The 14,013-nt window shown below is 51.6% G+C and overlaps 1 protein-coding gene across 1 annotated transcript; it reads left to right on the top strand.

Moving 5' to 3' along the window:
* The first annotated feature begins 1,959 nt into the window (after positions 1-1,959).
* On the top strand, positions 1,960-14,013 carry LOC128272875 (neural cell adhesion molecule 2-like). Its single transcript, XM_053010757.1, has 7 exons — positions 1,960-2,139; positions 8,518-8,886; positions 8,966-9,097; positions 11,804-11,956; positions 12,050-12,237; positions 12,381-12,500; positions 12,617-14,013. The coding sequence occupies exons 1-7, from the start codon at positions 2,064-2,066 to the stop codon at positions 13,049-13,051; spliced, it is 1,473 nt and encodes a 490-aa protein (XP_052866717.1). The 5' UTR covers positions 1,960-2,063; the 3' UTR covers positions 13,052-14,013.

Genomic DNA, 14,013 nt, shown 5'->3' with positions numbered 1-14,013 from the left:
CACGTAGTTGTTTGCCTTTCCGTGATGGAAGCAAAATAAAACGAACGGGCTTCGACGATCGGTTTCCAATGATTATTATACATTATGCTGAGAAACATGGACCCACACACACACGCGGTCACACGTCTGAATAATTTCGAATCCTCATATTAGGTTGGCTCGGTTGGTTGGGATTTCTCCATTATTTTCTAGATGGCTTTAGTGATCGATATATCGTAAAGTATTGAGCAAACAATTTTAAGTCTAAGCTCATTATCAAGGTAACACTTCACAGTTAAAGAAATGTTTTCGCTGTGTTTAGCTTGTTCCATTCGTTTGTGAGTTACAGGGTTAATAATGGAAGTCAACGAACAGAAAATTCGGTACATTTTACAGTTTTTGTCCGATCAAAGCAAAAATTGAAGCTAGGATCAGTCATTTTTTATGCTAAAGAAGGATCTCGCACAGACACGCCCGTCGTCCGTCGTCGAAAATGTCGATAGAATCACAGAAATAATTAAAGTTGATCGGCATGTTAGTAGCCGTAGCAGCGCCCAGGAGCTAAAGATCAACCATCAGACAGTTTTAAGCCATTGGCGTAAAGCTGGATTTTGTTATGGCCAAGCGGAATGAATGGTCATAGCTTGGTGAATCAGGTGGCCAAACCAGGACCGAAAGATTTGACTGGTTGTATGGTGGGACTTGAAAGGAATCGTTTATTATGAGTTGCTTTCGTGTGGTCAAATCAGTGTAGCTTTCGTGGTTCAGATCTCCAGGTATTCTGGTATTCTGGTCAGAGACAGGTATTCAGAAGCTACCTTTAAAAAGGCAACACATTTTCCAACAAAATGGTGCATATTTGACGCAAATCGGACCATCGGATCTTAAATTTCCATCGTTTTCAAATCCGCGTCGAACAGCGGTTCATCGCCAGCTGTTCACTCCGTTCGTGCGGGATATTTTTGTTCACTGGCCGGAGTTCACGCGAGTTCACGCGATCGGGAAGAGCCCGGGAACGCCGGAAAACAGAAACAGAGTTCAGAATTCAGAGAAAGTTGTTGAATTTCGAAAAAGGAAGCGCGCGGACGTTAATTTCCTCGTTCCTCGGCCTCTTAATTGCGCGTGTGTTGTTGCCTAATATTTTCTGCGACCGTGACTCGGAGCGAGTGAGCTAGTGAAATGTGAAATCGAACCCTGCGTTTGGTTTGCGCAGAGCAGTAATTTACCCTTTCGCTACCACCTGCGAAACGGAAGCGCGGAATTTCGTTCGGTTCAAACGCAAAACGCAGAGCGGAAACGGAAGTGTGGAAGTCGCCAGATCTCTCGACCCTTTCGTGTGTGCCACGAACGGTCACCAGTGCAGGCAGTGTCTAGGGCCCACTTTTTGTTGATTGATCTCCCCGTGATCTCGCACCGCAGCGTGACGTGCGAAACTAGCCGCGGGCAACATAAATTGAAGATTGATGGTGTTGGTTGGCCGCTGCACTCTGCACCCTCTCGCGTGTGTGACCCACTGACGGTGTGTTCTTCGGCGACGGTAATTCAATTACTCGACGCGCTCGCCCAGTGCCCAGTTAGTTGCGTGCTGCCTCTTCTGGATCGTCACTAATTAAGCGTGCCCGGGGTGGTGCATCACGCAGAGGTCTAATTGTCGGACCCACCCGAAGTCACCAATTGTGCCAAATTGTGAAACAAATCCATCTGCCATTTTGTGTGTCTCTGAGTGTGTGTAGTGGCCACCGGCCGATAGTCGAATATAATCCAATTTATGAGACGCGTCCGTTCGATCACCGGCGGTCTCGTCGCGAATCCATAGCCGGAAGTGAAGGTAGTGTCCCATGCACAGAAAGTGGCTTCTCTTCTCGGTGAAAAACATGTGTACGGCCGCGTCGTAACGTGAGATATGATTGTAATGCCCTTATGCAAACAGTGCGACGCAGTCGAAGCATTAGTGGATCCTTCAGCCCATTAACACACACCTTTCGTGCGGCCCGGATTATAGTGCGCCCTTCAGCCATTAGTGCCTCGGCCAGTGGAGGATTGTCGTTCGCAAGTCAAATATACACGCGCCCGCGGGTTCGACAATGACTGCTTCCCGGATTACCGCCGTGTCTCCGGTGGGAAGCTACTTCCTGGTGCTGCTGCTGCTCGTCGCTGCGGGTAAGTCTGGACGTCCAGGAACCTGCCCACTAATTGGATTTAGTCGTGCAGAAATCGACCTGCGAGATCCGACTTTAGGAATTGAAACAGACAACGCGTTCGGAGCGCGTCAGAAGCATAACTCACGTCCCAAGGTCAGCGCAGCCAATCTGGTCTCCACTGCCAAGCAAACGCTGCATTTATCATTCAGCCATCTGGCGACCGAAAATGAAGAAAAAAAACTCAAGCATGGCTGCGTCGTTTCCACTTTTATTTGTTTGCTTCCATCCGAGTCGCGTGTGTCACGGAGAACACGGTCTCACTTCACGACAAGAACGCCAGAGAACGGTCTCAACAACCATCCCGTCCCAGCTTTGTTCGTCGGGTGCAAACGACACCTTCCAGAGAGGGAAGGAGGCCATCATTTGGCAGATTGCACCACGGGCCGCCCCCTAAGTGGGGGCTGTGTTCTATTCCTGGTGCAATGTCTCACGCACTCTCGGTCCCCCCGATAGGATGTGTGAGGCGATCTCACGCGCCATCTGCACCACAAAGGCAGACGCAGAAGACGAACGGAAATGACTCTTTATTGAGGGGGACACCCAACTTGGCGCTCCACTTACGCTGATTCGCGTGCGCAACTGATTCGCTTCCGTTTCGTGTAGCTCCTTGGCTTTGCGCCGCTAATAAAGGGCCACCCAATCGCAAACTCCTCGAGCTCTCAGATCTTGATTTTTATGGTCGCAGTTTCCAGTCGCTTCGAGAAAATAACGACCGACCTCCGATCGTGTGCCAGCCCGGATATTGATTAACAGTGCGAAATAATTCAGGATCCGTTCCGGGAAAGGGCCTATTGTGTTGTGGGCTGAGCCTCGTTTCGGCGTAGGCCCTGCCACGGCGTCGTCATCACTCATGATTGATAACGGGAGGGACCGGGTGTAGCACCGCATTCGAGCCCGATAACAAGGGCTGTGCGTTGGGCCGAGGACATAATCCAGCCTATGCCCCACAGCGCGATCCGAGCACGGCAGGACCCTCTCTTAGGTGACACAGGGAAGTGAAATTTGATCGGGAATGGTGCTGCTGTGCGGAGAGAAACGTGTGATGGATTGTCGGCAAACGGGCCCTGGCACAAGTGGCCCCCCGGCCGATACGCCGTCTTTTAGCAGCCGTTTTTACGTCTCGTGATTTACAACCATTAAAACAGCGGGTCCACTCATTGTTCATTCAGGCCTCCCTGACACGCCGTTTGCAAAATTCATGATGCAGGAATGAATTTTTAACCGAACCCCAGCTTAGCTGCCTGTTCTACAAGAACAACATAAATTCCCTCTTTCGTTCGGCGTGGCACGTGTTATCACGGCATCTCCCAGCTGCGAGAGAGCTGCGGCATTTGGGGCTGCTTCGTCCAAGAACGGCGGCGCGTGCCTCCGTCAGGCTCCGAGGTCCGTACTTTTCATCTTTCTTGTCTTAAATCCGGAAATTAATGTGGGCACGATCATCGCTGCCGCACCGGGCGGGCCTCTCTATCTCAGAAAGTGGAGCATGTCTACTAAGCGATGGCTTAAGCAGAGCAAACCGAAGCCCCAGCCGAAGCACCGAAGGCCGAGGAGTGTTTGCCATTAGAGAAACATTTATCTTACTACTATCAATCCCAATTACCCTTTCAGCCAGAAACAATCAAAGTGCTACGAAACTTGGTGGTGGCCAACCCGCTCACCACTCGGGGTCGGCCACAGGACCTGCCTCAACACACAACCGAAGCGATTTCGGCGTGTGCTCGAGCAGGATTCATACGGGGTGCCTCGGGTCCTCGCCAAAGCTGCTGCTGCTGCTGCTGGGTCTCTGGGAGGTTCTCTCAGATCGGAAACTAAACGATTATTTATTCATCAGCCGTCCTGAGGCCGGGTTCTGAGGAGGATTTTGACTCAAACTTCCGGCTTGCGGTCGAATGCGACGACGAGGGGCCGGCCGCCTTATGTTGGCCCCGCGGGACCTGTATTGGCACGATAAAAGTTTCGCAGCTCCTTTCCTTCGCATTTAGGACCTCGGCAGACACATACAGACACGGACACGAACACGAACAGTCACTGTAAACATCGTAACTCTTTTTCACAAATTTGGTCACATTTATTTGCGTTTCTGTTGACCGACCGTTTCTCATTCTTCGCTTTTTAATCCTTGGCGCAGATCAAAGAAACTGGTTTGGTTTGGTAAATGTGCATCCCGCGTCTCGCTGAGGACGGTCCCGTGGGACACTCTGGCTTTGATCCTGGTTGGTTGAAATGAAATAAAATTTGAGTTTTTGCAAAAACTATCGCCATAAAACGGAAAACGAAATCAAAGTTTATAGTAATTTGGATTTCCGTGTGATGGTTTTTACTTTCGGGAAGCATTTTTCTGACCCCCCAAGGCCACATGCTAGGTAGGTGGAGCAGTAAAAACACAAAACGCGAAAAAAACCTCAATTCTTCTGTACCATCATAGGACGACGTTTTTCCAAACGTGGGCGCGCGAAACTGACCATAACGAAATCGGCGATGCACAGAAAAGGGTCCAGGACTGGCCTGCACTCTCTGTGGTGTGTGCGCACTATTGCTTCACACGGCCGTTCCCTAACAGGACCGGACCCGGACCATAGCCCCCACCGGGGACGGGTGATAAATAGTGTAGTAGGTTTTCCATACGCCGCCTGCGGCTGCCAAAAACATGGGCCTGTGCCACTCGGTGAATGCGGCGAAAAAGTTATACATTTCAGGAAAAAAGTTTTCCCGAAACCCCGGCCCCCCCCACGAACGTGCCTCGCCATAGGGGAGGTCTCCAGATCGGCCGATCTCCAACGCTCTGTTGGCTGGAGGGGACTCATAACTATTTGCGTTGTTTCTGATCGTCTCCGCTCGATAAACAAGAAGAACGCTTCCGTCTGGCTGGCTGTGGCCTGGTTGGGCCTGACCGGGCAGAATAAGTTTGGCTGCCCGAAAATCTGTCTAAAAGTCTGCAAAAGAATATTGCCGGATGTGCTCTCGAGTTCAGAAATAATCACGCGAACACACAGCAGCGGAGAGACCTCAGAACAGAACGTAAGTTCCGTGAAAAGTTTCGTAATATGTGCACGCTCTCGTCGTGAAAGATTATACCAAACTTTGCATTTTGTGAACGCGCTTCCGAAGACTTCCAAAGACCACCGTTGGTCGTGAGTAGGTTTGTTTTTTTCCTGTTTTCGGGCGCGGTTAAGTAGCTCCTCGAGCCAAGGCCAAAGAGCAGCAGAAAAATAAATCTTCCTCCTCTAACGGGATATGATTGCGCGCTGCCGCATCTTCTCCAAACCCAATTACATAAGTTGGGCCTGGGTCCCGGGGCCGGAGAATTGTTTTTGCGTTCTGCTCTTCCCAAATCGGTCCCGTTGGCGGGGAGGCGCGGCGCGCACACGTCAAAAAATAAGCTGACTGTTTGGGAAATGGAAAATAATGAACTTTCTTCAAATACGCTCTCGTCCTCCGTGAGCCCCTCTAGGCGGCGTAATTGTAGTCCTTAGAAATACCCGGAAGGACCATCAATTGAGCGTTCAAAGTGCATCAAAGCATGCGTGGACGGTTCGATTGCAATCACATTAACCTTGGGGTTCTGTCTCCGATTATCGTTGAGTGCCCGAGAACGAAGGTTGAGACATTGAAACCTGCGCGAAAAAATGTGCTAATTTAACGGTCGTTTCATTGTCGATTTTTCGTTGGAATTGATTGCCCCTCAACAAGCTAGTTTCATCGAAAAAATAAATCAATACAGAATTGTTATTGTTTGCCTCCCAGAATTTGTGCCGACCGACGGGATACCTTGCTGTGAGGGCTATGCTTGTTTTTCTGTGCATTGTTCGTATGTTGTTCCTTGCTCGTGGTTTTGCGGATGTTCGTAATTACGGACCAGTGGCTTCTCGCTGTGGCATTGCCTGAGCATTTGCCGGATGTTCATTGTTACGGCTGGCAGCTTGGGTGTCAACCACACCGGCAGCCTGTGTGTGGTTGTTTATTGCTGCAATAAACAACAGCTCAATCGAAATCATTATGATCGAAAAAGCGCTGCTACAACAACAATCTAAGTCCGTTACTTTTAGCATATTGCATCTACTCCGAGCTGCAACTGATCGATACGCGGAATCCTACGCGTATCGAATCGTCGTTCTCGAGATGCGTATCTGTGTGTGCCGGTGGTCGATGTGTCCTTTCGGGCGTGTGGCAGCAGGGCTTAAGCTTTCATCCGAAGGCTTCAGCGCGCTCGAGCGCGAGATCAAAGGCGAACCCTCGTTCGTCGTCTGCACGACGGCGTCTTGTTATCCGCTCTCACTCTGAACCGCTCTACCGCCTGGATTAAAGGCCGACTTTGATTACATCCATCGCTAATCAAAGCTAGCTCTGCTGTGTGTCGGATGTGGTGTCCTGGGGGGTCGAGTGTGTGTGTCCATACGCCACCGTATGCCACTGCTTGGGCAAACTATTCGAATGAATCAGAAAATTGAATTCTGTCTGCCTTCGCCCCCTTCGTACGAAGACACCAACTGGAACCTCTTCACGCGGTTCGTGAGTGATAACAAGTCAATCTTCATTCTCTAGCGACGGCTCCCAGTTTGCTGTAACCTGCCCCCGGCTGCGGCTCCGCCTGGTGACCCTGCTCGAAAGCCTTTCTTTATCAAGGTTTTGGGAAGACGCATGAGTTAGCAACTTCCTAACGCGCTCTAACGGTGACGATTCGAACCTGCTCCGGGTTAAGTGCACGTTCTTTCACGCGATTAGAATGTTCGCATGACCTCAAACATTTATCAAAAAAGGCTGACAACTTGTGGGGGCGATCGATGAGATAGATGGGGTGCGTCCCCCGAAGAGAGAGCGCGTCGTAGGCAGTTCAGTTTTGTGCCTCGTCAGCTTGTGATCTTAACGCGGTATAATGTGCTTAGTGCGCACCACGCTCCTTGATTGATTGCTGCGCCCATCATGATGGTGGTCGCCGTGCCCTGCCCTGGCCCAGCCTGGGCAAACTTAACCGGTCGACGGACGGGCCGAAGATGTTAATGCCTTCTCGGACTCTCTGTGCGTTCCTAATTTCCATTCCCGGCGAGGGAAACATAATGGCCGGCAGACTTTACACAACAACAGTAGATTATTAATTTCACTACAAGATGGCGCTGCTGGCCTCATCACACGCCACCAGCAGAACGGACATCAGTGCCACGCTGAGGACCTTGCACCGCCAGAGTTGCGCTGCACCGCTTCGTAATGGTAACGCCGGGCCGGCAATACAAACCACAAATAAATCCTTGCTTCTTAAGGAATGGCGCTGCGCCGTTGGCCGAGAGGTCTCGAGCACATTTGTTTGATGCCAGAATCTCGTTACGGCGTGCGCTCTGTGTTACGTTACGACGTAGTAGGTCTCTCTCTCTGTGGAAGACAGTAATTTATCGGTGGACTACGGTGTTCCGCGCTGGTTGGTTGGGATGTCCGTCCGGGCCCCAGGATTTTCGCGCAGTGCAGTGTGAACAACGGAGATGCACCGTGTTTTGCCTCGGAAGCTTTCGGGGTGGTTACATGTTTCACCCGACTTCGTTCATTAAACCACATTATGTACTCTGTACCGTGGCGCACACCGAACAATTCATTACAATTCAATCGCAATTATCCATAAATTCATTCGGAAATTAAATTAAAATTACTCTCTCCCGGGCGGGCGGACAGAATTCGATGGCCCTGTGAAACATAACCTCTCCCGTTTGTGTGGGTCCAGAAAGGGTGGTCCCCGTTGGGCGAATATATTTAATATGCGCTGTGTCGACAGCCCCGCCGAGGTCCGCATAGTCTAATCAGCACATTTATTTTTGTTTTCAATGCAAATATTTAAACCGCAGCACAGCACCGAGAATATGCGGCCGACCCGGGGATTAGATGCATTTCAATGTGTCATAATTGCGAGATTGCGGTTGGCCACGATTTTCCCGCCTGTTGTCGGGACAATCACCTCTCGCGGTTTGGGTGATTATTATCGGTTGGCATTTGCGATCACTCCAGCAGCGGATGTTGTTGGCTTTCTGGACCGCAAAATATTTATTTACCCGAGATACGGCGTCAATGGGTGATGGTCACAGCGAGGCGCATCAAGCTCCCCGAGCATAGGCCACTATGCTGTAGGCGAAAGGCGGCCCACACACTGTTGCGCCCCCCGTGGGCGGTCGGTCGAATTAACTCACATGGTTGTGGCTGTCACTAAAAATCGTCCGTCCGTAATTGACACAATTAATCAATGGAGGTGGCCGCCGACCAACGCCGGTCGTGCATCTCGCGTGTGACTCAAAATTAATGCGCCCGCCTGGACGCTTCTTCGACTAAAACAGTATTCTTTCTCCCGACTCCTTTCCAGGGCTGGTGGGCACCGTTAATGGGAACCAGCAAATCACCGGCAACGGCAGCCCCAAGTCGACGACGTCCGGCGGCGGCACCCTGACGATCATCCCGGAGGAGGAAATGGCTCATTTCGTGAACCAATCGCGCATGGCCAGCTGCTGGCACTCGAACCCGGAGCTGAAGCTCAAGTGGCGGAACCCGAAAAACGCCGTCATCGAGGAAACGCGCGGCCGGGTGCACATCGAGAACAAGGGCAGCTCGCTGACGCTGATATTCGAGAAGATCGAACGCACGGACCAGGGCAACTGGACCTGCGAGGTGGACGATCCGAGCGCCCCGGCCTCCGCGGAGGCCCTTCGGAAGTCCTTTAAAATGATCGTCTACGGTAAGGGCCAACAACTTGTGTGTAACGTCGTCGTTCACTTGTTTTATCTGCTTCTTTCTTCTCTCTCTCGCACACACAGAACCAATCTCGTTCCGGGACACGAGCAACGTGCAGACGGCGGTGGAAGATAAGGACGCGACCATCCGCTGCGAGGTGAAAGGGCATCCGGAACCGTCCGTGTCGTGGTACTTCAACGGGCAACCGCTGCACTGTAAGTTCCTGTGCCCGCGCTCAGGACACCGGACCACTCCACCCGCGCAACATGTTACGCTTTTTGTGTCTTCCCCCTTTTTTTTGGACCGACTCCGAAGTCTTCTAAAAGCTTTTTCTCACCTGATTGCCGGGACGGCCCACCGCGGAGAACTGCAATGACGGTCCTGCTGCACGGCACTAAAATTTATGTCCCCTTTCATCGAACGGCGCGCGCTGGGGAGACACGCTCATGATGACGACGGCCATCTTTTACACGAGATCGCACACATCCTTTATTTCCTCCTCCCTGTGGTGGTGGGGTGGGATGCCTTTCATTCGGCCGGCGTGCTCGTCTCGCGTTACTCTCTCGGGAAGCGGACGACAGAATATGACGCGCGGACACGCGGAACACGGAAACGCTGGTGCGCGGGGCAAAATGCAATGATTATGGTACCGAAACATGCATTGTTTCGCGTCGACGGGCCACAACAACGACAGCCGCCGCCCTGGTCTGGTCGTCGTCGCATCATCAGCTCGCACGAACGGCGTACGAGAAGCGGTTTTAAAAGCTTTTCTGTCCATGGCACATAGCGATGATCGTTCGGTGGATTTATGTTTCCGTGTCCGTTCCGTTTTTTTTCGCTCTCTGCGGTTGCTCGTGCTCTAACACACCACCGTCCAGCATCGTCTTGTTATTTTATGGAGCAATGGCTCGGTAAGAGAGACCATCATCGCATCATCAGCACCACGCGTACCTCGACACACACGAGCTATCGTTGCCAAAACGAGCTCATAAAAGCTTTTTTATCGCAGATTGTGCCGTGCCAATTGAAACGAGTGTTCCCGAAAGCTTGGAAATCATCCTGCGTCCTGGAGATGAAAAAGATTGTCCGACAGAAGAGGTTACACGATTGAGTTGAAACATTCAACAAATCTCCCGGTTTTTTTTTTTGTTTTGAAGTTTTCCAACTTCCGTTACCCCAGCCCAGGGGTTGCTTTCATTCAAATTTGAACATCAAGACGGGACGTCGTCAACAGCAACCGAGCTCAACAAAGCTCTCGGGTCTCACCTCGCCGACTTCAATCGAATCGGTTCCCCGAGCGCGCGAAAGTCTGTGGGCTGTGTGTGGAAATATTCTAATGAATCCGTCCGAAACTTTATCCCTTCGAGCACGACGCAGCACAAGACATTGGCGCTGCCTGCGCTGCGATGGCCTCACCTGGGGGCAACGCAGAAACACTTGTAACTTCTTCGTGGGGCGGCCCTAACGACGACCCTCATCATTCGCCCACACTGCTCGAGCTGCGATGGTCCTCCGGCCGGTCGAAACTAAGCCACAACTTCTTTCGGTCGGCCATGGAAGCCAACTCTCTTCCGTCGAAACTTCCGAGCTCTCAACTATGCCGGCCGGCCGGACGGTTGGCCACTACTGTGGCACCGCCGTAAACCGAGACGGAAACGATAAACCACATAAATCGCCTCAACGCGCGCAGTCCGAAGCGCCGCACGGTTGTTGGGCGAGACCACAGAAGCTGTGGCTTCAAATTAATTGTTACACGAAGAAACGAAGCTCTTGTCGCACACACACGCACGTCGCAGAACTTTGCTCCTTTTTCTGGAGGTCGGTCGCGGTTTTGTGTGGTGCTAAATAAAGCACAACAAACAAACGCTTTTCACCCAGGAGCGCGGGATCCCAGAAGCATCGGGCTAGGCAAACCCCACTCCGCGGCAAAAGGGGCGTCCAACCGTGCGCCGCGCGGGGTCAGCTAGTTTACAGCAGGGCCTCGCGCGGTTGGGCGCGCATTAAGTATCAAAACAAAAAGTCATCCCACCCGGCAGAAGGGTACCTTGAGAGGGTTACGGGTCTCGTTTCCGAGCAGGAGGAAACTTTTGTCGCCGCGATATGCTTTCGCACACACACACAGTAATTTGGATTTTGGTCGGCCTGTTGGTTGTGGTTGTGTTTTGTTGAAAAAACATTTAACTTTCGCGGCAGTAAATAAATTGTAAACCCATTTTTTTAAACAATACGGCGTCGTTAAAGAGAACGACGGAGATGTTAAGGGCTGGGAACTGACGAACGAACTCTAGGATTTTTCATCTGACATTTAAACGAGAGCCTTTAAGCCTGCTGTGTGGCGATGTTTGTATTTATAGGCACGAGTTAGTTGCTACAACCTTTAATGTTTTATTTAAGGACTTACCTGTTGGAGATCCATTGTTTATTGAGAGAGATGAGTGTTTTAAGATTTTAGGTCACATCATAACACGTGTTTTATTTTGATCTGAACGGAATTTTGACACGGCTGGCCTCCTCTGGCTTACGCTTTTACCTCTAGAGCCGTATCGATACGCGGGTCAACTTCCGCCGTCAACGCACTACCAGGCGTCCCCATGACCTCCTCCCCCATCATCGGATGCCCCATAATGGAACCGGAAGCGGAATAAACTTATTTAACCTCGTCACGAGGCACGAGCACAACAAAGCGACGGGTTCGGTCGGTTGGGGTCAGCAAAATTATGCAATCGATATCCGGGCTTGATAACATCATGACAGCCGGTGGGCTGATAACTCATTTGCATATAATTTAAATGCTAACAACTATTTGATCGCGTTCCATGCGCGGGCTGGTCGCCGGTGGTCGTTCCGCCGTATTCCGATTGCGTACCCATTTGGGACCATCGTTAACACCTTATTGTGATGCCATTACGCCCCTTCGACAGTTGGCCACAACGGACGGTTCAGCAAGCTGGCCGACGGGATGTCCATCAAGAAGGTGCGGCAGAACGACACGGGCGAGTATACGTGCAAGGCGTTCCAGATTTCGGCCACCGGGAGCAGCTTCGAGGAGAAGACGATCCGGCTCAACATCAAGCGTATGTAGTACCCCCAGTTCCGGTGTACTGTTTCGGTAGCACCCCGATTTTTCCGATTTTCGTGAACTACAATTTTCCCACATATTCTCTCAGATAAACCGTATCTGCCCAAGTGGAAACCGTCCATCGTCGATGCCTACGGGTACGTTAGTGGCATGGTTAATCTCACGTGTGAGGCGACCGCCGAACCGCCGGCCAACTTCAGCTGGTCGGCCAACAACAAAAAGCTCACCCAGAAGAGCCACATCATCTACCAGGGTCAGCACGTTTCGATGCTGCAGGTAAGAGGAGAGTGCACGAAATGATGGTCCTCCATTCTTTCGGTTTGTGTCCAAGACCCACCCGGCGCGGTCCATTTTGCTGCCTCGCGCTACTGTCCATTTATTTTGTGTTCAACCATTTTTCGTTTTTGCTCCGCGGCTAGATCTTTATAAAAACTAGCAGCACGTTCGGGAAGTACAAGTGCGAGGCAAAGAACGAGCTCGGTACGGTGTCGCAGGAGATCATCTTGAAGGAGGGCTCCAAGCCGGACCCTCCGAGTCTGGTGAGTATTATTTCGGCACGCCGATTCAAGAGGAGCCAACCAAACAAAAAAAAAAAGGCTCGGGGGTCGTGTCGGGTACTATAAAGCGAATGGTGGGTGTCCTTTTTTGTCCGCAGTTCCAGCTACGTGGTGTCAACTCGGATACGCTCGACATCGACGTGGGAGCGACCAAGTCACACGACACGCCGCCGGACCCGACCACCGTCATCGGCTACCGGTTCGAGCTGATGCCAACGGAGGAGTACTCCCGGACGCGCTCCTGGGACCACGCGAGCCGACGTGACTTCGATGTGGCCGACGGAGCGACCTACCTGCTGGTGCAGCTCATACCCGACACCAAGTACCTCATCCGGGTGGCCGCTCGTAACGCGGCCGGTCTCAGCGACTGGACCGAGGTGAAAGAGTTCTCCACGCTGCCACTGCAGCCCCACGGCATCAGCGGCTCCTCGGCCGGACCCGCCCTCCTGTGGACGCTGTCCGTGGCCCTCCCGCTCGCTCTCTCGATCACGCAGCAGCACCACCGGTTTGCGGTGGCCGCCACGACTGAATGAGGATGTCAAAGCTCCCCGTCCCATAGCCGCCAGCCCCTCCCATACGCCACTAGCACTATTATGGCCATTCTTGGTGCGATCTAATTGACCCGAACATCGAAGAAATGCCAGAAACCGGAAACACGAGAACGAAAACGGATCGCCGAAAAACGCAACTCAGCAGCAGCGCGCGCGTTAGGACAGCGCGGACGGAGCGATACTCAAAGGTAGGATACGAATCCTCGACGTCCTCTCTCGGACCTCCCTGCGAGGGGTGGTCGGGGCTAGAGACCGAGGCAGGACACACCACAGTATTCGAAAACGGTTATAGAAAATCAGAGATTAGTATTATGTTGAAGGAAAGATGCAGAGAGCCCCCGTGTAGTGCCACACACACACTATACATAGAGCGATGGGCCGACCGGAAGGATCTTCGTTGATTGAGCGTTACGTTACGGTTATATAGAGAGCAGCGCGACACGTGGATCAGATATATAGGAATTGGATTTCCCACAAGGACACATTCAGAGCCCACACACACACATGTACTACACGATCAGTGCGGCCAGCCAAATTTACACACCACACATACAGACAGACACACTCTTCCGGCAGCCAAAGGAAATGGTAGCCCCCCTGGTAGATTAGATATATTGAAAAAGTGAGTATTTCTTAAGTTTTGCGTGTGCGTGTATATTGAGAAGGGGCCTGGAGAGACGAACTTGCAGCTAGTGTTACATTAAGAGATTTGAAGGAAACGTTTAGTCATAAAGAGAATTACAATATTGGAGAGTCGCCACCATCGAAGGTACGATATTCGTTAATTTGAAAACGAGCGAGTGAAATGTGTTTGTGAAATAACGTTAGGATTCAGAACTGCGTGTGTCCATGATTACGAGACGCCTTTCTCTTAGTTCCTACAAGTATCATTCCTTTTGTCTCGATTCGACACGAAGCCCTGTCGCGTGACATCCGAGCTTTTG

Source organism: Anopheles cruzii, chromosome 3 (assembly GCF_943734635.1).
Source record: "Anopheles cruzii chromosome 3, idAnoCruzAS_RS32_06, whole genome shotgun sequence".
NCBI classification, from domain to species: Eukaryota; Metazoa; Arthropoda; class Insecta; order Diptera; family Culicidae; genus Anopheles; species Anopheles cruzii.
This window is presented reverse-complemented; position numbering and strand designations above follow the sequence as displayed.